General features: G+C 43.3%; 1 protein-coding gene across 1 annotated transcript; it reads right to left on the reverse strand.

Annotated features, from left to right (window-relative positions):
* Positions 1 to 1,332: 1,332 nt before the first annotated feature.
* LOC115380362 (guanylate cyclase 2G) lies at positions 1,333 to 26,043 on the reverse strand. The gene is given in 7 exon segments (XM_074933747.1): positions 1,333 to 1,803; positions 4,844 to 4,984; positions 5,163 to 5,254; positions 6,109 to 6,207; positions 23,206 to 23,287; positions 23,289 to 23,381; positions 26,020 to 26,043. Coding segments are annotated over 7 exon segments (804 nt in total). The 3' UTR covers positions 1,333 to 1,530.

Consider the following 26,043-nt stretch of genomic DNA (forward strand, 5'->3'; position numbering starts at 1 on the left):
ATTTGAAGAAATTGATTTGAACTAGATCTTTTCCTAAAATCATTCAGCCCTATTCTGGTACAAGTTCATCTTTGTTTAATCTGTCTGATATATATATATATATATACACACACACACACACACACACACACACACACACACACACATATATATATATATATACACTACTCACAAAAAGTTAGGGATATTCGGCTTTCGGGTGAAATTTCAGGATGAACCTAAAATGCATTCTAACCTTTACAGGTGAACTTAATGTGACCTTCTGTAAACTTTTGAATGCACATGTCCAACTGTTCAATGTTTCAGTACTTTTTGCACAAGTTGCTGTTCTCTAACAAGGAGTTTAACGGCAAAATTCACATCAGGTGTTTGATGCTCCAGCTCATCGAGGTCGTATCATTAGAGAATGGCTGCCTGAGACTGGGGTACCTCAGATGGAGTGGCCTGCACTTTCTCAGACCTGAATCCCATAGAAAACCTATGGGATCAGCTGAGTCGCCGTGTAGAGGCTCGGAGCTCTGTACCCCAGAACCTCACTGTCCTGAGGGCCGCCCTTCAAGAAGAGTGGGATGCCATGCCTCAGCAGACAATAAGTCGACTTGTGAACAGCATGAGACGTCGCTGTCAAGCTGGAATTGATGTTCAAGGGCACATAACAAGTTATTGACACTGACATTTTTTGTTGTGGTATATCCACCACTGTTGTTGGCTTTTGTTTCAATAAATTGTTTGAGATGAGGAAATCACCAGTGTATGCTTCTACTTAAATGCCCTACTTTCATGATATAATATCACTGTAGCGTGAACATTTTACATTTTCCATAAATTTCACCCCAAAGCCAAATATCCCTGACTTTTTGTGAGTAGTGTGTATATATATATATACACACACACATATATATATATATATATATATATATATATATTTTTTTTTTTTTTTTTTTTTTTTTTCATTATTATTATTTTTTTATTTATTTATTTTTTTGCTTTTTGAGTCCAATGATGGCCTCTTTTATCTGCAGACACCTCTTTGGATCACATGTTGAAAGTTCTGATAAACTACCAAATGGAAATGCAAACATTTTGAATGAATTCCAGACCTTTTATTTTCTTAATCTGTCAGTGAATAAAGAGGGAAAAGGCCACATCTGGCCAGGAAACTACTTTTTAGTCAAGTGACCAATTACTTTTGAGCCTCTGAAAATGGGCTAACAATGTATAAAGTTGGCTGCAATTCCTAAAAGGTTAATGCCATATTTTTGGTCAACCCCTTAAATTAAAGCTTAAAGTCTGAACTTAAGTCACGTCTTGATTACTCCATTTCAAACCCACTGTGGTGGTGTACAAGGGCAAAATTATAAATATTGTCAGTGTCCAAATACTTATGGACCTGACTGTATATGGGTATTTTGGCAAACCCGTTGACAGATCTTCTCTGTAAATCTGGTGATGATGATCATGGTACAAGTAAATATGTCATATTATAACAAGAGCCCTGAGTCCAGTGCTGCTGTAGGATTCTCAGTCCTGTTATATGTGGTGGATGGAGCCAGGCAGTGGGTTGGGTTTGTCCACATCACCAGTCCTCCCTGGCCCAAGTACAGTGCTCTTCTCTCCTCCATGCAGCCCCCGAGTCATGGAGCCCATAGTACCATGGCTGCTGGCACAAGGCTCCATCTGAGCCAACACACTCCGACAAGGCTTGTCTGGCTGAGGCTGTGTCAAGGTTTGGTTTAACATGGAGGGTGGACAGGACAGTGGCATGGTGGTGTTCTCTCTGAGGCTCTCCATTGTCACTGATGACTAGGATAGAGGGAAATTAATTAACTTGAAAGGGTTTTTTCATCAATTTCATATCATAACCTTGAGTCTTCAAACACACCTATAAAGTTTTTTTTTCATATTGTACAAATATTGGCTATTGATTTATTTAATTCAATTTGATTTCCTTTCAGTAATTAAATTAAATTCAGTGATACATTCAATCTAATTATCCCTAAGGATCACCTAAAATGACAGGCATACAAACATTCACATAAACAGAAGCATCTGAAAACATACATTAAACAACTAGTGTACACAGCACTTTGGTGTAGTACTAAGGTAAGCATGTCATGTCATGTCATAACACGTGTAGTGCTAAAATACATGTGTGGTATAGTGACTTAGTGTATTGACATAGTTCCAGAAAGAAGGCTGAGATATGGTATTATGCCATGAATAAATTTAGAGTGAAAGCTAGCTACTGTAATTGGTAAACTTGGATGGGTCAAGAGAAACTCTGGTCAAAGAGTTTTATTAGAGAAATTATGCTTGAAAACATTTGCATGCTAAATTTGGAATCTATGGATAATCAGTGAAAATGGACTGTATTTAGATGCCGCTTTTCTAGTCTATCAACTACTCAAAGCAGTCAACAATGTATGCCTTAAACTCAACTCCTGTATGATGGTGGAGGCTGCCATGCAAGCTGATGTTGCTTCAAACAAATGGCAATCACTTTGGGTAAATTAGCACACCACACACAAACACCATTACACACCAGCACACCATTATCCGTATCTGTTTAGCCAATCATTTGTCAGACTGCCAGCCCAAATCCAGTTTTTGCATGTCCACATTGTGTCCAGATTGATTCTTAAAAGCCTGAACAGAAATTAACACATGAAATGCAATTTTTGCAAATCAGATCCAAACCACATTTTGGAGGTGTTTTGAAATCCAATTCCAATCAGATTTCTACAGATGCATCTCAGTCCAGACACTCTGGACACTCAAATAGGATTTCAACCAGTCTTTTTACGTCACCCGCAATGTGACATACAACGGTGACATCAAATCCAGAGTGACGGAAGTGCAAAAGAGCCACTGAACTAGCAGAGCACTATGGAGGACCACACAGAGAACAACAGACACTGACTACACAAACTATAAAGTTTTTTTCAGCTTATACAAATATTGACTATTTATTTATTTAATTAAATTTGATTTCATTTCAGTAAGTGAATTAAATTCAGTGATACATTAAATCTAATTATCCCTAAGGACCACTTAAAATGAAACTACTACAAACTTAAACTGACTGCTGGCACTCTGGGGGAAGCCTCTGTACATTTCTCCTGCTTCCATGTTGGAAAGCCGTGTCACCAGTGTACATAGTTACTGCTGCCTACATTATTACCACAGCAACTTATGCAGATAGGTTGGTGATGTCTAGACACACAAATCTGATCTGATCACTTGATAATAACAGTGCAGGTAGTCTGTCTAAAGATCTGATTTGAGAAACAAATCTGATTTGCCTGCAGTCTGAACAAGGCCTAAATGATCTACATCTGTATCTGCACTTAGAATGGGCAGAGCTTGGTCAATCAATCAATCTTTATTTATACAGCATCAAATCACAACAAAAGTTATCTCATGACGCTTTACAGGTAGAGCAGGTAAAGACCATGCTCTACAAATTACAGAAGAAAAAACAAAGAAACCCAACAGATTCCCTCCTGAGCATGGTTGATGAGGACTTGTTTTATTTATCGTTGATTAAAAAAAATATTTATGAAACTATAGTTTCAAATCAATGTTTTTGATCACCAGAGTTAAAGAACAAATCAGCATATTTTTGTATATTCTTAGTAGTAAACACGTGCCTGTATTAAAAAGTAACTAAAAAACCATGTTTCAGCTAGGACATACCTCCTTCACAGATTGAAAACTGCATTCAAACCCTGGGGGAAAAGTGAGTGGGCAGTAAACAGGCCTTGAGGTAGCCAGCCACACACCTACACACCCCCACTGCAGTGTGATCACACTGGACTACACTGTTGTCCAAATGTTTTGGAAGTAATGATTATCCAAACACCAACAGACTTGAACAAAACTACAATTTTCACTCAAAGCACTACAGCTGCACAAATTTAAAGAAGAAACCTTGGTTTTTTGCTTCACTGTTGGCGGGTGAAAGGAGAATTATTGAAAAGAAAGAAAGAAAAAAAAATACGCAATGGTATTTTTAGAAGAGAAGATTTCTGTGGTGAGGTATATAAATTTTGTCACTGTTGTTATGTTGGCAGGAAGGAGAGCTGAGCCATACTGTGTATTGTATACAAATGCATCAAAATGAATTTTGTCCATTTTGTACCCAGAAAATGAACTGAATAGATCAAAGAAGCAAATAATGGAGGAGGTTGCATGACTGATATATAATAAAATATTTTCTGCATAAAGAGAGATTTGAAATGAGGTTCTACTGCGGTTCTAACCGGGGTTAGTACCATGTGAAACAGTACTCTGAAGAACAGTTAATACCAGTAATGACATTTCAGAAGGGTGGGTATATAAAACTTTAGTCATGATAATAAAGTCTATGACTAAACCCATTTGGTCCATCACTGTACAGAGACAGTGCCATTCTAACCTGTCAGTGTCAAAAGACAAAATGACTCAAGGTGAACTGATCTCTTTAGCAGTATAAATTACATGTTGCCGTCAGCATGTTATCAGATGTTAGACAAGTTTTAATGTCCCTCGTCTAGTTATTATTAACAAGTTTTGTCATACAGCTGTCCAATTAGGTGGGAAGATCTTTGGCATTTAACTACAGAGTTTAGGAGAGAAAGGGGTCTACAGTGTTCAAGTCTTTATTTGTCTGGGTAACACTGTAGTAATACAGGAATTCATATTTTTATTAAATGAATTACCCTTACAGAATGTAACTTCATTCAGGGACAAGTAGAGATTTAAAAAAAATGTCAGGGAGGTATCAAAGTGCAAGGAGATATCGCCTCTGTTCATCGGCAGGTAATGTGGCAAACCTTTGGAAAAACTCAGCATTTCAACTTACATTGCCAATAGATCCCTCACTGCCTGCCACCGTCTTCTTCTTTCTGGCCATGCTGGGATTCCAGTGGCAAACAAGACTGTCATTCTGGACACTGTAATTCTTATGGCCGATCAGCCAGTATGTGTTCATCTTCCCTTTACCCTGGATATAAACAAAGGTGTCATAAAAAGAGGGTGGGGGAATTGAGGGAATTAAACAATGGCAACTGTTAAGGTTCTCACTAAAACTGAATTAAGTGCTTAGTTAGTATTAACGGCATCCAAAATGCCTCAAGGTCAAGTTGGCAGAAAATAAATTTCATCTCATGGAAGCTCCTCACCTTAACCTCAATCTCGCCGCGAAGCTGGAGCTCGTAAGCATTGTCTTTCATCAGGGCCAGACAAGTGGCCGAACTAGCATGGATTCTCTGAGCTAACACACACACACACACACACACACACACACAAACACACGCACGCAAACACACGCACGCACGCACACACACACACACACACACACACACACACACACACACACACACACACACACACACACACACACACACACACACACACACACAAACAAACATAAACACACACATTATGCTCCTTCATGTTTAGCAAAAAGGGCTTTCTCAACATACAACTTGGCCATCTCACTGAAGTAAATAGATATGGTTTCAAGTCTGTGTTGTTCCTGATAGGTAACTGCTTATTTTGTGATTGATACATGATTGATTTTGTGTCATGTTATAAACATTTCTTTCTTGCTGTTAACACATTTGCTTTGATTGCAGGGCCCTGATTTACATTAGTTAACATATAAAGTGCTAAAGTGCTGCTTGATTGATTGATTGATTGATTGATATAGTAGAAGCTAGCATTAATAGTTGCTAGTATTGCTACATTGCTAGTAGTTGCAAATTAATGTTAATATTAATATTAGTATTAATATTATTAGTATTAATTAATATTATTGTGTTGATTTCTGGTCTATATCTACTTCATTCATTCTACAGTAGTACACTCCCGGTTGAGATCTTGTTCTTGAGACAGGGAAGGAGTCAACGGTCTAGACGTGATAGATATATTTCAATCAAATCAAATGAAGCAGCAAATACTATTATATGTGTAAGAAACCAAACTGCCACTTTGACTTTAACTACTAGTTATTTAAACTTGAAATTACTTCTACCTACCTACACTTAATTACTTGCCTTTTTATACTTATTTTCACTCATTTACTACTTATATTAGTGAAAAATATATTAGGAGGAGTACACTTACGCAAACTGGTAGACTCCATTCTAGAGGCTGTGTTGACTGTATCGCCAAACAAACAGTATCTTGGCATCTTGTAGCCCACTATACCTGCCACACATGGACCTACAAAGCAGAAAAAATTAGGCAGTGGATACATCTGGCCCAGGGAATTTTGTAACCTTGCACTTATCCTCATTCCCAGACATTCTCCTTTACAGAATAGAAAGCCTGCAAGAAGGTTCCTGATGACTGTGGGAAAAAGTTGGGAAGCAATAAGACCCTGAGCCCTAAACCCCTGTAATCTGATTAGTGTAACTCATTTGCTTACTTTTACTTATTTACCTAAACTGATTTAACTAGTTAATTTGAATCTAATGATCAGTTATTTATTGCTTTTGAAAATGTTACTTTGGTTATTTTATTTTATTTTTTTTTATTGAAACCTATGTGTGGCAACAGCACATTACATGCGAGGTTGACTTGTTGTTAGCTTATATATATGTATATATACACACACACACACATACACATATATACACACATACACATATACAGTACAGGCCAAAAGTTTGGACACACCTTCTCATTCAATGCGTTTTCTTTATTTTCATGACTATTTACATTGTAGATTCTAACTGAAAGAATCAAAACTATGAATGAACACATGTGGAGTTATGTACTTAACAAAAAAAGGTGAAATAACTGAAAACATGTTTTATATTCTAGTTTCTTCAAAATAGCCACCCTTTGCTCTGATTACTGCTTTGCACACTCTTGGCATTCTCTCGATGAGCTTCAAGAGGTAGTCACCTGAAATGGTTTTCAACAGTCTTGAAGGAGTTCCCAGAGGTGTTTAGCACTTGTTGGCCCCTTTGCCTTCACTCTGCGGTCCAGCTCACCCCAAACCATCTCGATTGGGTTCAGGTCCGGTGACTGTGGAGGCCAGGTCATCTGCCTTAGCACTCCATCACTCTCCTTCTTGGTCAAATAGCCCTTACACAGCCTGGAGGTGTGTTTCGGGTCATTGTCCTGTTGAAAAACAAATGATGGTCCAACTAAACACAAACCGAATGGGATGGCATGTCGCTGCAGGATGCTGTGGTAGCCATGCTGGTTCAGTGTGCCTTCAATTTTGAATAAATCCCCAACAGTGTCACCAGCAAAACTCTTGGTCTTCCTTTCCTGGGTCGGTCCTCATGTGTGCCAGTTTCGTTGTAGCGCTTGATGGTTTTTGCGACTCCACTTGGGGACACATTTAAAGTTTTTGCAATTTTCCGGACTGACTGACCTTCATTTCTTAAAGTAATGATGGCCACTCGTTTTTCTTTAGTTAGCTGATTGGTTCTTGCCATAATATGAATTTTAACAGTTGTCCAATAGGGCTGTCGGCTGTGTAGTAACCTGACTTCTGCACAACACAACTGATGGTCCCAACCCCATTGATAAAGCAAGAAATTCCACTAATTAACCCTGATAAGGCACACCTGTGAAGTGAAAACCATTTCAGATGACTACCTCTTGAAGCTCATAAAGAGAATGCCAAGAGTGTGCAAAGCAGTAATCAGAGCAAAGGGTGGCTATTTTGAAGAAACTAGAATATAAAACATGTTTTCAGTTATTTCACCTTTTTTTGTTAAGTACATAACTCCACATGTGTTCATTCATAGTTTTGATGCCTTCAGTGAGAATGTACAATGTAAACAGTCATGAAAATAAAGAAAACGCATTGAATGAGAAGGTGTGTCCAAACTTTTGGCCTGTACTGTATATATATATATATATATATATATATATATATGTGTGTGTGTGTGTGTGTGTGTGTGTGTGTGTATATAAATAAATATATAAAGATTTGTAATATTTATACTACTACTGTATTTATTTTTTATGAACTACAGTGAGAAAGTGTCAGACTCTCAGTCCATGCAGCCAAAATAAAATTAAGATAAAGTGCTTTGTGTGTTTAGATAATGTATGTGTGTAAGTAGGGTGTGTGTTAAGACAGTCACTACACTGCGTCCAGTACGAGTTTTCCAACTGACTTTATATCAAAAACCAGCCGGTAAGAGCGAGCAGATGGTAAAAAAAAACAAAAAACGGTGTGTCGATATTGACTCATATTACTCGGATAATACTCGTACTCGGCAAAAGTGCTTTATCCATACTGGATACTCGTTTCAGCAAAGTATCCGACTCAACCCTACTCCGTACCCCATGATGACAAAGTGAAAACAGAATTGTAGAAATTTTTGCAAATTTATTAAAATGGAAAAACTGGGGGACTCCCGGTTAGCATGAGAGGTGGATAGACGTGTTCAGGGGAGGCTCCTGTACTTAACTACTTTTACACAACTAAACCCAGAAAACACCCTGAAAATTGATGCCTACACCGTTTCACCCTCACTTTGAACAGTAATGGAACAAAGAAAGTCGAGAACAAATAAGAGAGAAGAACGAGTCACCACCTTGCTAAAGGCAACATGGCTAACGTTACTGGTAAGCCACCATCTCTCCCTGCAGACCTGGAGAGTTTGCGCACCATGCTGGTCAGCGACCTCAAAAACACAACCGAAGATGCCCTGGCTCCATTAACAGACTCTGTCAACAAACTACATGAAACTACTGAGGATCATGGCTGCCGCATTGCTGACCTGGACGGAGTATTGTCAAGTTACAGCGACATAATAGCCGACCTCGAAGGAACATGTGCCTTGTTAAAAAACAGCAACAAGCTTCTTGCAGAAGCCGTGGATGATCTTGAGAACAGATCGAGGCGCTGCAACCTCAGAGTGACCAACCTGCCGGAGAAAGTGGAAGCGACCGATTCAGTGAAGTTCATGTTGGGCTTTTTTGCCGAGGTCTTGGGAAGTGATTTGTTTCCCACTCCACCAACTCTGGACAGGGTGCACCACCTCGGCCCACCGCGCACTGAATCCAACTCCAAACCAAGACCTATGATAGTGAAGTTTCACTACTATCGGGACAAGGAACGCGCTCTGAGAGTTAGTCGAGACAAACTCAGCTATCGTGGGGGACGAGTCATCTTCTACCCGGACTACAGCTCCACTGTCAACAAGAAGCGAGCGGCATTCAACTCAGTGAAGGCACTTCTCTACCAGAAAGGAGTGAAGTTTCGCGTGATATTTCCTGCTACACTAAAGGTGGATTACAAGGGTGAAACCTACTCCTTCAGCACTGCAGACGAAGCACGAAAATTCTACGACCAGCATTTCCCGGATGGGTGAATCGTGAGTAACTTACTCAACCCAAAACTACCAGACTGAACAAACATGAGACTGATGTCGATATGACGTCGCTATACTGCCGGTACAAGCTTGTTGGTTGCTGATGAATGAGACAGTAGATTCACATAGACCTGACACATAGATAGATAGATAGATATACTTTATTGATCCCAACCAGGGAAATTCTGGTGTTCCAGCAGCAACAGTAGAAACATACAATAAAGTTAACAAAAAAAAAGAATAAAGGCTAAAAATATACAATAGAGACTATCAAGACTAAAGACTCAAAAAATACAATAAGGGCTAACCTAAGGAAAGGAGATACGAGATGTGAAAATATACATATGGAATGAGTATGACAATATACAGATGGCGCTGAAGTATATGCATGATTGTATAGATTGTATAGATAAGGAGAGTTAGTATGAAACCAGGAGACTAAGAACCAAGTGGCAGAACCTGAACGCCCGGGACTGGGACAAGGAACTAACCGCCTTGATTCAGCCTCTTAAGGAATCCACTTCCCCTCCAGTCTGAAAAACAGTGTGAGCGTATATTAACTTAGGCTGTAATATACAGATAATAAATAATAAATAAACAGTTAAGGTGCTGAGTGATGGATAATAAATACACAGTTAAGGTGCTGGGTGATGTACAATAAGTACAGAAACAGTTAAGGTGCTGGGTGATGGATAGTAAATACACAGTTAAGGTGCTGGGTGATGTACAATAAGTACAAAAACAGTTAAGGTGCTGGGTGATGGATAGTAAATACACAGTTAAGGTGCTGGGTGATGTAAAATAAGTACAAAAACAGTTAAGGTGCTGGTAATGCAGTGTTAAGAACAGAACTATACAGCAGACAGTTGCAAGTCTCTGTCTGACAGATGTGATTTGTTGTACAGTGTGATGGCTTGTGGCAGGAATGATTTCCTGTATCTGTCCCTTCAACAGCGGAGCTGTAACAATCTGTTGGAGAAGGAGCTCCGCTGTCTGTCCAGTGTGTGGTGGAGAGGGTGGTCAGGGTTATCCATGATGGATAACAGTTTGTTCAGTGTCCTCCTCTCCACCACAGGCTCCAAAGTGTCCAGTTTGCAGCCGATCACGGAGCCAGCCCTCCTGATCAGTTTATTGAGCCTGTTGGTGTCGCTGGCTCCGATGCTGCTCCCCCAACAAACCACGGCGAAGAAGATTACGCTGGCCACAACAGACTGATAGAAGATCTCCAACATCTTGCTGCACACATTGAAGGATCTCAGCTTCCTCAGGAAGTAGAGTCTGCTCATCCCCTTCTTGTACACAGCTTCGGTGTTGGATTTCTAGTCCAGTCTGTTGTTGATGTTGACGCCCAGGTACTTGTAGTCCTCCACCTCCTCTCCCAGAATACACAGTGACTGTGAAGCCGTCCTCTTCTTCCTGAAGTCAATCACCATCTCTCTGGTCTTGTTAACATTCAGTCTCAGGTGATTGCGTCCAGCCCACTCCACAAAGTTATCTACCACTGCTCTGTACTCCCCTTCCCTTCCCTCACTTATACACCCAACAACAGCCGAGTCATCAGAAAATTTCTGCAGGTGGCATGACTCGGAGTTGTACTGAAAGTCTGTGGTGTATAAGGTGAAAAGGAAAGGGGACAGTACAGTCCCCTGTGGAGCTCCTGTATCACTGACCACCGCGTCAGACAGAACACTGCCCAGACGAACAAACTGTGGCCTGCCTGTCAGGTAGTCAGTAATCCAGACAATGGAGGTGTCGACACCCATCACCCGCAGCTTCTCACCCAGCAGCAGTGGCTGGATGGTGTTGAAAGCACTGGAGAAATCAAAGAATGTGATTCTCACAGTGCTGCCACCACCATCCAGATGCATATGAGCTCGTTGCAGCAGGTAGATGACGGCGTCATCAACTCCCAAATGGGGCTGGTAGGCAAACTGTAGAGGGTCTAGCAGCTCCTTCACCTGCGGCCTCAGGTGGGCCAAGAGTGCCTACCACAGGGGGGAGAGGGGGGAGGGGTGGATGTGGTGGGGGTGTGTGGGGGTCTGAATGTGTGAGGGAGACAGACGGCTGTGAGCTGAACCTGTTGAAGAAGACGTTCAGCTCGTTGGCTCTCTCCAGGCTGCCTGATGGTTGCCTTTGTCTCCCTTTACATCCGGTGATCTGTTTCATCCCAGTCCACACATCCCTCACATTGTTCTGCTGGAGTTTGGCCTCCAGCTTCCTCCTGTAGCTATCTTTGCACCCCCTCAATTTCTCCCTGAGTTCGTGCTGCACTCTCCTCAGTTCCTCTCTGTCACCAGACCTGAAAGCCCTCTTCTTCTTGTTGAGGAGTGCTTTCAGGTCACTGGTGATCCATGGCTTGTTGTTGGGGTAGCAGCGTACAGTCCGGGTTGGTATGGTGGTGTTTTCACAGAACCTGATGTATTCTGTGATGCAGTCTGTCATGTCGTTGATGTCCTCCCCGTGTGGCTCACAGAGTACATCCCAGTCCGTTATCTCAAAGCAGTCCTGCAGTGCCTCAGCAGCCTCCTGAGTCCACCTCCTCACTGTCCTGGTGTGAACAGGCCGCCTCTTAACAAGGGGGACATACTTGGGGGTTAACAGGACCAGGTTGTGATCTGATCTGCCAAGGGGAGGAAGGGCTGTGGTGTTGTATGCATCACTGGTGTTTGCATACAGCAGATCCAGGGTTTTATTTTCTCTGGTGGGGCAGTCAATATACTGGTGGAAGGTTGGCAGTAGTTTGTCCAGTGAGACATGATTAAAGTCTCCAGTAATAACAGTGAAGGCATTGGGGTGTTGAGTCTGTACCCTGGCAACCGTGGATGTGATGACGTCACAGGCCGTCGGCGCATCAGCTGATGGGGGGATGTAAACAGCGATCACAATGGCGGACGTGAATTCCCGCGGCAGGTAATGCGGACGCATTCCCACAGCAAACAGTTCAATGTCCGGGTTACAGAGACGTTCCTTCACATGCACATGTCCGGGATTACACCACCTCTCACTCACATACAGTGCAATCCCTCCTCCCGTCTTCTTACCGCTGCTAATACCGTCTCTGTCCGCACGAACAACGCTGAAGCCGGGTGCCGCCACGCTGTGGTCCGGGATGTGCGAGTGCAGCCATGTCTCAGTGAAACAAAACACACTACACTCACGATACTCCCTCTGAGTCTTAATCAGCGCGGCGAGCTCGTCCGTCTTATTCCCCAGAGACCTCACGTTCCCCATGATAATAGCTGGTACCGCTGGGCGAAATCTCCTCTTCTTTGCCTTCAGTTTGGCTCCAGCTCTGCACCCCCGGCGCCTCCTCCGCAGCTCCTCCGGGATGTCAGGCCTCGCTCCGGGGAGCAGCACAGGTTTACGCAGCGCAATCAGCTGGTCGCGAGTGTAAACAATGCACTCACCGTCGCGTCTGTGACTCTCCGCTGCCATAAGTACAAAAAGTGTCTAAAAAAACGGCCCGAAAGTTTAAAACGAAATAGCTGATAATTGGAGACTACAGTTCACCTGTGACTGAGCTCTAGAAATTACCTGGTTGATTTTCCATCAGTTAGTATACCTGGAAAGAGTTGGTTAAAAAAGCCATATGGCTATATGGCTACTATTGTTGCGGTTAATAGTGTTATATTAAATTTTGCTCAGGATTGAGCAAACCATTTCTACGCCCGGTTTGAATCCACCAACTCCAAACTCCCAGAGCTAACTGACATCTTTTCCCCCACCAACACCACCATGCCCAGTGACCTGTGCATCACTGAGGATGAAGTGCACAGAATGTTCAGCCGGGTTAATACCCGGAAAGCAGCCGGCCCCATAGTGAGCAAGATTTGCAAAATGATCCCTCCCACATTTGACCATCATCAGTTTGCTTATCATGGAAATAGATCCACCGATGATGCTATAACTTCTGTTCTCCACAACACCCTCACCCACCTAGAGAACAAAAACTCATATGCCAGACTGCACTTCATTGACTACAGTTCAGCATTTAATACAATAGTCCCCTCAAAACTGGTCATCAAGCTCATCCACCTTGGTTTCCCCCCAGACCTGTGCAAGCTCATTCTGGACTTCCTGTCTGACCGTCGACAGGTAGTGAGGATGGGCTCCATCACCTCTGCTCCCCTGACACTGAACACAGGGACTCCTCAGGGATGCGTCCTCAGCCCCCTCCTGTATTCATTATACACCCACGACTGTGTGTCCACACACCAATCCAATCTAGTGGTCAAGTTCGCCGATGATACAACTGTGGTGGGCTTGATCACTGACGGTGATGAATCGGCATACAGGAGGGAGGTCAACAACCTGGCACGGTGGAGCGCGGAGAACAACCTCAACCTCAACGTGACCAAAACAAAGGAGCTAGTGGTGGACTTCAGGAGGGGAAAGAAGGAGGAGCTGGCCCCCCTCAACATTCAAGGTACTGCTGTGGAGAGGGTGAGTCAGTTCAGGTTCCTGGGGGTCACCATCACAGAGGACCTGAAATGGGAAACCCATGCCAACCAGGTGGTGAAGAAGGCCCAGCAACGTCTCTTCCACCTGAGAAGGCTGAAGAAGTTTGGCATGGGTCCCAGTATCCTGCGTGCCTTTTATAGGAGCCCCACTGAAAGTGTTTTAACAGGTTGCATCACTGCATGGTTTGGAAACTGCACAGCTCACAGCCGCAGGGCAATACACAGAGTGGTCAGAACAGCTCAGAAGATCAGCGCCTGTGAGCTCCCATGCATTCTGGACATTTATGACAATCGCTGCATCAGCAAAGCCAGGAAAATCATTAAAGACCCCCAGCCACCCCAACAACAAACTCTTCCAGCTGCTGCTGTCCAGCAAACGTTACCGAAGCCCCAGAGCCAGGACCAGCAGGCTTAAGGACTCTTTTTTCCCCCAAGCAATCAGACTGTTGAATGCCTCTTGAACACTGCTAACACAGTGTCACTTCTGCTCCTTATATATATTTATTGGTAGTGTTTTAATTGTCTTAATGTTTTTACTATGTTTATTGCTTTTATTTTTCATTGTTGTTTACTATTGCTGCTGGTGTCGATGGGAGGCAAGACCTAAGATTTTTGCTCTTTCTTATATGTAAAATGATTAAGATGCAATAAAAGTGAATCTGAATCTGAATAGTCCGCAGTGAGTAATGCTTACTATACTTCACTGTCAGTGCATTAATGTATGGTAGCTATGTTCTACTTCTTCTTGAAACGGCAGCACACAAGCAGGTCACCTGGTTGTAAAACAAGAGAATAACAATCCTGTCCAGCCACTTTTCCGCCTGCTTTGTTTCGCTAGACAGACAGTTCTTGAATTTCATATTCTTCCACTGTAATTTCCATTCCATTTAACTATTTGTATTCAGGGTGCTTAATACACACCTGGTTGTTGTAGATTAATTTCTTTCTTTCTTCTTTCCTCTTTTTTTCCCTTTCATCTTATCTGAAGGACTGTTGTGCGGGAGTCACCCCCTTGTTTTAAGTCACATTGGAGTATTGAGCAAGTGCATGCTTTGGAAGCTAAAGAGCAGTTTTTTCCTGCGGTTTTCTTCGTTTGGGGAAGTAGACCTAGGATTTTTGGTTTTGTATTTTGTGTTTTGTTGAGAATCAGCACCTCCAAGTCCGAGGCCATGGTTCTCGACCGGAAAAAGGTGGCATGCCCTCTCCGGGTTGGTGGAGAAGTCCTGCCTCAAGTGGAGGAGTTCAAGTATCTCGGGGTCTTGTTCACGAGAGAGGGAAGGATGGAGCGTGAGATTGACAGGCGGATCGGTGCAGCCTCCGCAGTGATGTGGTCGGTGTACCGGTCCGTCGTGGTGAAGAAGGAGCTCAGCCGAAAGGCAGAGCTCTCGATTTACCAGTCTCAACCACCTATGGTCATGAGCTTTGGGTAATGACCGAAAGGACAAGATCGCGGATACAAGCGGCTGAAATGAGTTTCCTTCGTAGGGTGGCCGGGCGCTCCCTTAGAGATAGGGTGAGGAGCTCGGTCTCTCGGGAGGAGCTCGGAGTAGAGCCGCTGCTCCTCCGCATCGAGAGGAACCAGTTGAGGTGGCTCGGGCATCTGTTTCGGATGTCTACCTATTTTTTTGCCCAAATCATTTTTTCATTCTATTGACAAGGTAATCCTGAATTTTATTTGGGCAGGTAGGATCCCGAGAGTGAGCAAAGCCCTTCTTCAATGCCCTCGAGATGTAGGTGGTTTGGCCCTCCCTAAACTTATTTATTATTAGTGGGCATCCAACATTCAAAAAATATCATTCTGGATCAATGCTCCTGAGACAGATTGGTGCACTTTAGAAGCTCAGTCATGTCATTCATCCTCTCTTCCAGCCTTGGTATTTTCATCTCTTCCAATAAAACCATCCTGCCATTCCCTTAACCCAATTGTCCTTGCTACTCTCAGAATTTGGACCCAATTTCGTCTCCATTTTAAATTCCTTACAGCTTCATCTCTGGCCCCTATTGGTAACAATCACTTATTCCTCCCTTCTACTGTAGACGCAACTTTCTCACAGTGGGAAAAAAAGGCACTAAAATGTTTCAGAGATCTTCATGACGGGGATCATTTCCCTAGCTTTGATACTCTATGTAAGAAATATAATCTGTCCCATTAATATCTCTTCAGGTACTTTCAGATCCGCCACTTTGTGCTGAAACAGTTTCCTTCATACCCTAACCTCCCATGTAAGGCATTATGGGAAAAATTACTAGAAACACGTCCAACACAAAGGGGGCTAATTTCAAATATTTATTATCAGATTATGACTGTCAGTGATAATTTTTCTGTAATTAAAAACAAATGGGAAAGCAAGTTGGAGATGGATCTGACAGAGAATTGGTGGGAAGGTGCATTAAAAAGGGTGAACAGCTCTACATCCTGTGCCAGACTTAGTCTCATTCAGTTCAAAGTCGTCCATAGGATGCACTTTAGTAAAAGCAAATTATCTAAAATATTTCCAGATCAGGATTCAAATTGCAACCGTTGCGGTGATCCACAAGCTGACTTGCTTCACATGTTTTGGGCTTGTCCCAGACTAAGAAATTTTTGGTGCTATATTTTTGAGATTCTAACAATTGTTCTAGAAATCAAGGTACAACCATGCCCCCTTCTGGCAATTTTTGGGGTGCCAGCCAAACTTACCCTGTATGGCACTAAAGTAAAGGACATCATTATGTGCTTGCCTTGAAAAGGCAACACATCTTATTATCTTGCATATTTCTTATTATGTGCTTGCCTTGAAAAGGCAACACATCTTAAAATCTTGCATATTTCTTCTTTTTATTATTATTATTCCACCTTTTTTTCGGCGCGCTACTCCTCCTACAGCTTTGGTTTTAGGCCCCCACAATGAATTGGGAAAATGTGCGGCCCCATTGGGAGAAGTGTGCTATTACTTTTATAAGGAATCCGACCCACGGAATTCTCAAAATTCCAATTTTCCTGAAAATTTCTGCCATAGGAAATGAATGGCCAAAATTTTGGAAGGCTCCAGGGCCCATAGCTTTGGACCTGCGTCCATGCACCAAATACGAAAAACGTGCGTCTTGTGGAGAAGAAGCGGTGTGTCGATTTTCAAACCGATCGGACCTTGCGATTTCTCATAATTCAATTTTAAAATCGCGATTTTGCCCTCATAGAAAAATAATGGGAAATCGGCAGACACTCATGCATTTTCAAAGCCTCACAGCTCCCTCATTCTTTGGCCCACAGACTCCATTCAAAGCTTAAATGACTCAGCAGATGTTCAACTTTATGTGTGTCATCTTCAATTTTTCATGTCTGCTTTAGTTTGCCATAAAACACAGTTTAAGTTTGGAGTTATTTTTGAGCCGCCTCTGACTTTTGAATGAGTGTGTATTGCGTGAGCTAGAGTGGCATTCCTGAGGGCTAGAGTGGAGCAGCCCTTAAAATTCGCCTAAAACTTTTGTCTTAAACTTGCTCTCCTGGCCACAATTTTCACTCCACATGCATAATTTTGGGATCAAATTGTAGGAAAAATAGTTGTGCTTTGAAAAATGTAAATACAAAAGCAAAGTAGCTTCAACTTTTTACACTGTGACACTTAACGAGGCAGGAGTGCCAGCTCTCTCCCCCATAGACTCCCATTATATCTGAAATGCAAAGTCTCGGGAGAGAAGCAGAAAGACACACTTTTCCAACTCGCTCTAAGGTGGGCATTTTTGGGAGTTGGAAAATAATTTTGACACAGTTTGAAAGCCCAAAGCCTTGCCTTTCTCATGGTACATTTTATTTTCTGCTCGGACTTACTATCATTGACAAAGAAGCATTTGTTTGACCACTACTTTTAGGTGATTTTTCACAGAAGCAGCACTGTCACTCATGCTGTGTGCTTCATAGAGCCTCATTTCTGGCTCCGCCCACACAAGCCCCAGTAGCACAGTGGATAGTGTCTCTGCCTGCCATGCAGGAGACCAGGGTTCAACTCCCCACCTGGGCAAGAGCAACAACACTACACAACCCACAAACAGCATAGGGCTGCTGATTTAGCACATGTCCAGGCGCTCGCAAGGCAAGCACATCAAAGTTTCTTCAGAAACTTTATAAAGTCTAGTTGCTTTTACCACTCTTCTGGCGCACCGCAGAATACTTCTTGCCTGGAAACGTCCTACGCCACCTTCTCAATCTGCCTGGCTAAAAGATGTAATGTTTTTCTTGAAAAAATTAAATATACACTTAGGGGAAATAATGATCATTTTTTTAAGAAATGGCAACCTTTCATTTCATATTTCAACGACTTGTCTGTGTTGCCTCCTGAATGAGACTAATCTGCCTGGCCAATTGTATCCATTTATCTGACTCTCTAGCTCTCCCTTGATCGTCTTTGCTGCCATTCTGTAGTTTTATAATAAACTTAGAGTACTATAAATATATTGCTTAACTGAACATAAAGGCCACTGGGGTGGGTGGGTGAGTGGGTGAATGGGTAGAGGGGTTTCGTTTTAACTTTTGGGCGCTTCTGTTGTTTCTTTTTCTTGTTGTTGTTTGGTTTTGTTTTATTTTGTTTTTGTTTTTTCACTTTTCTCTGATGTTCTGGTTGTATTCTTAATTTCTTTTAATTTTCTATTGTGTTTTGTTGAATTTATATTTAAAAAATGGAAACATTTGCAAACTTAAATAATGTACACTGTTTAATGTATGACATTTCCATCAATAAAATATATCTTAAAAAAAAAAAAAAAAAAAAAAAGGAAAAACTGAAATATCACATTGAAATAAGTATTCAGACCCATTGCAACAACACTTGAAATTTAGCTCATGCCTCCCATTTCTCTTGATGGTTGCTGAAATGTTTCTACACCTTGATTAGAGTCAACCTGTGGTAAATTAAATTGATTGGACCTGATTTGGAAAGGCACACCTCTCTATAGAAGGCCTCACAGCTGATATGCATAGCAGAGCAAAAACCAAGCCATGAGGTCAAGGAACTGCCTGCAGAGTTCAGAGACAGGATTGTTGCGAGGCACAGATCTGTGAAGGGCTACAAAAAAAAATTCTGCTGCACTGTGGGTTTCCAAGAATACAGTGGCCTCCATAATTCTCAAATGGAAGAAGTTTGGCACAACCAGGACTCTTACAAGAGCTGGTCGCCCGGCCAACCTGAGCAATTGTGGGAGAAGGGCCTTTGTAAGAAGCACATTAGATGGCGAAGACGGTGCTACGTCACAGAGCTCTCCAAGTCATGCTCTTGCTCTGTCTACTGTTATCTCTCGTTTCTGTGCATTATGTCAGGGCAACTACAAGGGTTAACATAAAGTATGATCGGCTGGCTTTGATACAGTTAGAGCATAGTTGCAGTTTCTTGGACATTGGTGCGCTGGACTCCTACCCCGAACTTCTACTTGTTATGTTAGCTTAAAAGATACGCGCAACATGAGAATCATATGTGTTTTCTTTGTCTTTTTAGACTGTCCTAGGGCACATTACGGGGCGGAGGTTGCATGTTGTCTGGGCTCAGCCACATTCACGGTACTGGTGGGACTCCATTGTTCCCGATTTCACGGTGCAGCAGCCACGTTCGCGGTACTGGTGGGACTCCATTGTTCCCGATTTCACGGTGCAGCAGTTCATAAACAACTTCCGTGTGTCCCGAGAGTCTTTCCAGTACATCTGCGATAACATCAAGGATATCCTGGCAAAAAAAGACACCAACTACCGCCTGTGTGTCCCTGTGCAGAAGAGGATTGCCATCGCCATTTGGAAGCTCGCCACCGTCGGTGAATACCGGACCATCAGCCATCTTTTCGGTGTGGGCCTGAGCACAGTGTTTAACTGCGTCTAAGAGTTTTGCAACGCTGTTATCCGAGTGCTTCTCTCTGTGCACATTGTGCAACCAGATGCCACAAAGCTGATAGAGATGGCCAGGTTCTTCAGCAGTCGTTGGAGGGTCCCACAGTGTGTGGGTGCAATAGATGGCAGCCACATCCCCATAATTGCACCACAACAGTACCCCAAGGACTACTACAACAGAAAAGGATGGCATTCCATTGTCCTGCAAGCTGTTGTGGATGGGAGAGGACAATTCTGGGATGTGTGTGTTGGCTTCCCCGGTAGTGTCCATGATGCCAGAGTCCTGCGCCAGTCAAAGCTGTGGGAGATGCTGAGTGATGGACAGCTGATGGGGCAAAGCAAGGTGGCAATCTCTGGCTGTAATGTTGGGCATTACCTCATTGGTGATCCAGCATATCCCCTGCAGCAGTGGCTCATGAAACCCTTTGCTGACACTGGCAGACTGACACCTGAACAGCGCACTTTCAACTACAGGATGAGTAGTGCTCGGTCTGTGGTTGAGATGGCTTTTGGGAGACTGAAGGGGCGATGGAGATGCCTTCTAAAGAGGAACGACTGCAAGCTGGAGCTCAGCAAGAAGATGTCGCTGACCTGCTGCGTACTACACAACATTTGCGAGGAGCATGGCGATAACTTCATGGCCATTCTCCCACCTGAAAGACATGCTCACAATCAGCCCCCCGAACAGGCACTGGAAGACACCGCTGTAGTAGAGGGGGCAGACATCAGAGCAGCTTTACAGACTTACTTTAACCATGCCCTTTGACTGCTTTTTGACTGCTTTCTGCATTGCTCATGGTTAGAACAGCGGAGACGTTGTTTTGGATACCCTAGCGATACCCACTCCACAAACAAGCTATTGTTTGCTAGCGGTTAGCATACCACTAGCTAGCCTTTCGACGTACTTGAGGCTTGTAACTTACTTTTATCTCTAAAGTCGGAATTCTGTGAGCTGATAACCAGATGTTTATGAAAAAACTCACCAGTGTTGTTTGCGGCGGTGTGCACCACCGACTCGTCCACGATTGATAGCAGCAAGTCCGTGGCTGCTGTAGCCGAGTCCAGCGCTCCGGTGGCTTGGTTTGCCGGTCTGTCCCCCAAAACCGAGTCCAGCAGGTCGAAATAAGGCATTTTTTTGGGTCGGCCGCTGCCACTGCGTCCCAGCTCCTTTTTCTGGTCCCCGTAGTCCTTCTTAAGCTTCTAAAGCTTGTTCAGGAGCTGGTCCAGGGTCTGGTCATATCCGGCAGCAGCCATCTGCCATTGGATCTTTTCGAACACCGGCTTTGTTCGTACAGCCCCCTCTAAGTTGTTTTGGACTTCGCTTGAAGCCCATATCGCCAGAAAACACTGGATCTCCTCCTCGCACCACTGCTGCTTGTTCTTTCCATCCATAGTACCGGTTACTGCTTGGAAAACGAACACAATGACGTGGTAGGTCGCGTCATCGGTTCTTTCTCTGGCTCCTGTTTAGCCCCTGCTCGGAGTCGTTGCCTAGCACCAGTTTGGAACCAGTTTGGCACCAGTTTGGCCCCTGCTTGGGTGGTGGAAAACCAAAGAACTGGTGCTAAGTCAGGCACCGGCTCCAAACCAGCCCTGGAACCGCTTTGGTGGAAAAAGGATAAGAGATGCTAAGAGGGCATTCTCCCAAACACTTGAAAGCCTCTACCTGCAAAACAACACACAAAGTATGTGGCATGGAATTCAGGCTCTCACCAATTACAGGAAGAACACAAACAGGAGCGGTACTCATGACTCCACCCTACCAGACAGCATGAACAATTTCTATGCCAGATTTGACCGATTGAACACAGACACCCCATCAAAATCTCCCTGCAGCCTTGATAACACTGTACTGCAGGTGACACACACACAGGTCCTGAAGGCTCTGAGGCAGGTAAACCCACCCAAGGCAGCTGGACCCGATGGGGTCTCACCAAGGGTCCTGAGGGCCTGTGCTGAACAACTGGCAGGTGTATATACAGACATTTTCAAGTCGTCTCTTACATAAGCAGTAGTCCCACACTTACTTAAGTCCTCTATCATTGTACCGGTACTTAAAAAAACAGACACATCTAATCTAAATAACTTAAGGCCTGTGGCACTCACACCAGTTGCCATGAAGTGCCTAGAAAAACTGGTACTCACACACATCAACTCTCTGGTTCCGGATACTGTTGACCCTCTACAGTTTGCCAACTGCCCTAACAAATCAGTGGACGACGCCGTGGCTATGGCTCTACACTGCACACTTCAACACCTGGACTGCAGCAGAACATATGCAAGGATGCTTTTCCTGGACTATAGCTCTGTGTTCAACTCCATCCGACCAGGGAAGCTTACTGTGAAGCTGACAGATCTGGGGGTCCCAACTCCCACCTGTAACTGGATTCTGGACTTTCTATCAAATAGACCACAGGTGGTGAGGATGGCAAGGTCTCTGCTGAGCTCACAATTAGCACTGGAACACCACAGGGCTGCTGCCTGAGCCCCAAACTCTACACCCTGTATACTTATGACTGTGTTGCCATGCAGGACAACACTGTTGTCATTAAGTATGCAGATGACACGACCATCCGGGGCCTCATCAAAGAGGGGGAATGAGTCAGGTTACAGGCAGCTGGTCAGTGACAGCCTTGTCTATGAAGAGAAGAATGACCTCATCCTCAACATAGACAAGTCTGCCCACCCGGTCAGGTCTGCTGGATCTGACAGGTGCGCCGCGCTCGCAGACTGCCATATGTAACTTTCGTTATAAATCAATTTTTGTTTATACGCGGTTGCAGCAGCACAACGGACAACGACACAGACAACATGGTTGATTATCGATTGCACAATGCGGCGATTCGGCAGTAATCCCGCTGCGCGCATTTAACAATTTTACAGAGGCAGGAGGTGCTCGTGCATGAATGCCCATACCGTGCTGGAGCACCCCCTCCAACTGTGCCAGAGCGGGGGAAGTGTACTGTATTCAAGCACGAACGGAGCGATCACACTAGTCAAATAATCCGGATTTTGCAGTCAAACATGCTTGGGCACCGTACAAACAATTTAATGTGATGGACTCTTAGAGACAACTCTGTGAATGTCCTAGAGTGGCCCAGCCAGAGCCCTGACCTGAACCTTGTTAGAGACCTGAAAATGGCTGTTCACTGACGGTCCCCATCCAACCTGACCAAGCTTGAGAGCATTTGCAAAGAAGAATGGCAGAAAATCCCCCAATCCAGGTGTGCAAAGCTTGTTGCATCTTACCCAAAAAGACTGGAGGCTGTAATTGCTGCCAAAGGTGCTTCAAGTAAGTACTGAGTAAAGGGTCTGAATACCTATGTCAAAGTGATATTTTAGCTTTTTTAAATAAATGTAAACAAATTTCAGTAAATGTGTTTTCACTTTGTCATTATAGGATACTGACTGTAGATTAATGAGAGGAAAAAAATGAGTTTAAACAATTGTAGCATTAGGCTGCAACATAACAAAAGTGTAAAAACCGAAGGGGGTCTGAATACTTTCTGAATGCACTGTATGTAGATATATATAGATATAGATAATACTTTAAGTAAGTCCTTCTCACCTGTGTGGATGCCGGCGCGGAGCTGCAGCCTCTCATTGGGCATGTGTGGGATGCTAACCTGTCTGACAGCAGCTACAATGATCCAGGGACATCTTGGCAATCTCATCTGCATGTTTGTCCCCGTTCCTCTCTGGCAGACCACTCACCACCATGTAGGCATCCCCTATTGTCTCCACCTCAAATTAGAACATTAGGCAGCCAGATGAGACTTTGGCCATTTATTCATCTTACATCCTCATCCAGGGCAACAGACGTCAAGTACAAACATGTAGACCTTAAATGTGAATGACATACATTTGCACATCAAGTAAATTCAGTGATGTTACACTCTGTAATATCACTGATGATGTGTCCAGGTTGCATCACAAGTTGATGTATGTTAGAAGATCATGTCCGCCGTTACTATTAAAAAGGCACGTGTCCAGACTTGTTTTGACAATTACTTCCTGCAGTCACAGAGGATGCCACAGCTTCTGCTTGGAGCAACAAAATTTTACCCTTTTTTTACTTCATTACCCCAAGCACACCCGATCTACAATGAATCACTCCATTCGATGGGAAGAAATTACTCAAAAATCCCCTCATTCAATGGGGCGGAATTGTGCAATTTTTGCAACCCAGTTTACCCAGATTACAGGAATTATTCCAAAATCCCCATCGAATGGAAACGGGTTTCTATTGGCTGTCCTCTGGGGGCCCCCGCCCACCGCCTGCGCATGCGCGAGCCCCGAAGCCTTTAAAAGCCTTTAAAAGTGTCTCAGATGCAAGGTTCAAAGGGCACTCGTGGGGAGCAGGAACTGCCCACTGGTCTCACACTGAGATATGTTACTCCATAGGTCAAGACCTTTCAAACGATGTCTTCATTGTTGTTCTATGACAAAGTTTGATTTTCATCGTGCTCCAAGCCAATGGCTGTCTCAGGTGTACATCTGCAGACCTCTTTTAGGGCCAAACTTGATAAAATCAGTCAAACTTCTTTAAGGGGGTATTTAATGGCCAAATTTATTTATAATATTGATGTTAGTCTTAAACACAGTCATACTTTTCAATTTGGACCATTTCAAAGCTTATTTTCCCCTTAAAATACTCAATATTTCATATTTCATATTTTCCCATTGACTTAATATGGCCACCTGAGACACTTTTAAAGGCTTACAGTGCAGCAACAAAAAATGGCACAGACATGGGGTCAACATTTTTGGAAAGCTCTTGACCTCTACTATCATGCCTGATGGCAAACCAATAGGGGGCGCCACTGACTAGTGTCAAAACATGGAAAAAACATGATTTCACTATCTTAAGAAAAAAATAAATAAAATCTGACCAAACAGGCGTTCTTCCCACACCCAAAAACTGTAATAAAGATTGAAAAATTAGTGATCACAACATCACATAATAGACAAAACATATTAGAACTACAAAATCTATGGCGCAGGACACCTCTGTGTCTTGCAACTCCGCACAGATTGTAGTCCTGGTACGCCTCTTCCGGTTAGGGGAAAAGTTTTGAAATTAGGTTTAAAAAACATACATACGGTAGTTTTTCAACACCAAAACTATAACCTTAACATGTAGCCTATGTTTATATCACGAATAAAGATGTGTTATGAAAAATAAAAAATATATATAAATCGTTAGTGCTATTTTGACGTGTTTCCGCGGTTTTTCCACCCGCTCTGTTTCGCTGACTGAAAGGGTTGTGTTCAATGGCGAAACATATCAGCATATTATCAACTTTCATGCACTTTATTACACTTTATTGACTTTATTGATGAAAGCCAAATCAGACACATCGCTGATAAACACTAGGATTATGGGTAATGTAGTGCTTCTCCGTGATATGACATCGCAAATAAAACGTGTTTTCTTAAAATAAAGTTGATATTATACGGGACTTGTGGACTCGGCTGAAGCACATGCCATCGTTACACATCCTCATAGCTGGTGGTAAGTCTGCCTTGGATGGTTACAACGTTATGGCTAATAATCAGACCTTTTTCCGGAATATCGATTAAATTTGCACTTCCGGGATCTATGAACTGCCAACCACAGCGTGACGTCACGGATCCTCGCCGACTTTCAGTGAACACCGTTTGTGTGGTGACCACACGGAATTAAAAGCATAGAAATCGATTAAAACAGGTCACGTGCGAGGAGCATGCAATGCGTTATTAGGAGGTCATGCTCATTTCACGGATTTCTGTGAGAGCAGGTTAACCCCACGCCTCCCTCCCCAGATTTCCACGGTGACAGTGAGGACAATACTTCCGAGCGGAAGCTACATCAGCGATAGTGGTAGCAGCGTCCATAGCAACAGCCATAGCAACGATAGAAACCTGAAAGAATCTTCGTAATAACTAACAAAGTAAACATCATGTACATTAACTGAACGGAGATTTTGGAAATAAAATGTACATTTCCCGCTAGAAATGTTATCAAAACGCATTTGAATGCATAAGCTATCTTAAAATATTGCATTTTCCACTGAGAATAAAAGGAATGTCCGCCATTTTTCTTAAGGCTCTCGCTTCGGGGCTTGCGCTTGCGCATGCGCAGGCGGTGGGCAGGGGCCCCCAGAGGACAGCCAATAGAAACCCGTTTCCATTCGATGGGGATTTTGGAGTAATTCCTGTAATCTGGGTAAACTGGGTTGCAAAAATTGCACAATTCCGCCCCATTGAATGAGGGGATTTTTGAGTAATTTCTTCCCATCGAATGGAGTGATTCATTGTAGATCGGCAATTGGCTGAACTGTTGCCAAGAACCTCATCAGGTCTATTTCAGGGCAACCCCAAAATAAGCTGGTGGTGGTACCTGATCATGGGCTTGCACATGCAT

Source organism: Myripristis murdjan, chromosome 3 (assembly GCF_902150065.1).
Source record: "Myripristis murdjan chromosome 3, fMyrMur1.1, whole genome shotgun sequence".
Classification (NCBI taxonomy): domain Eukaryota; kingdom Metazoa; phylum Chordata; class Actinopteri; order Holocentriformes; family Holocentridae; genus Myripristis; species Myripristis murdjan.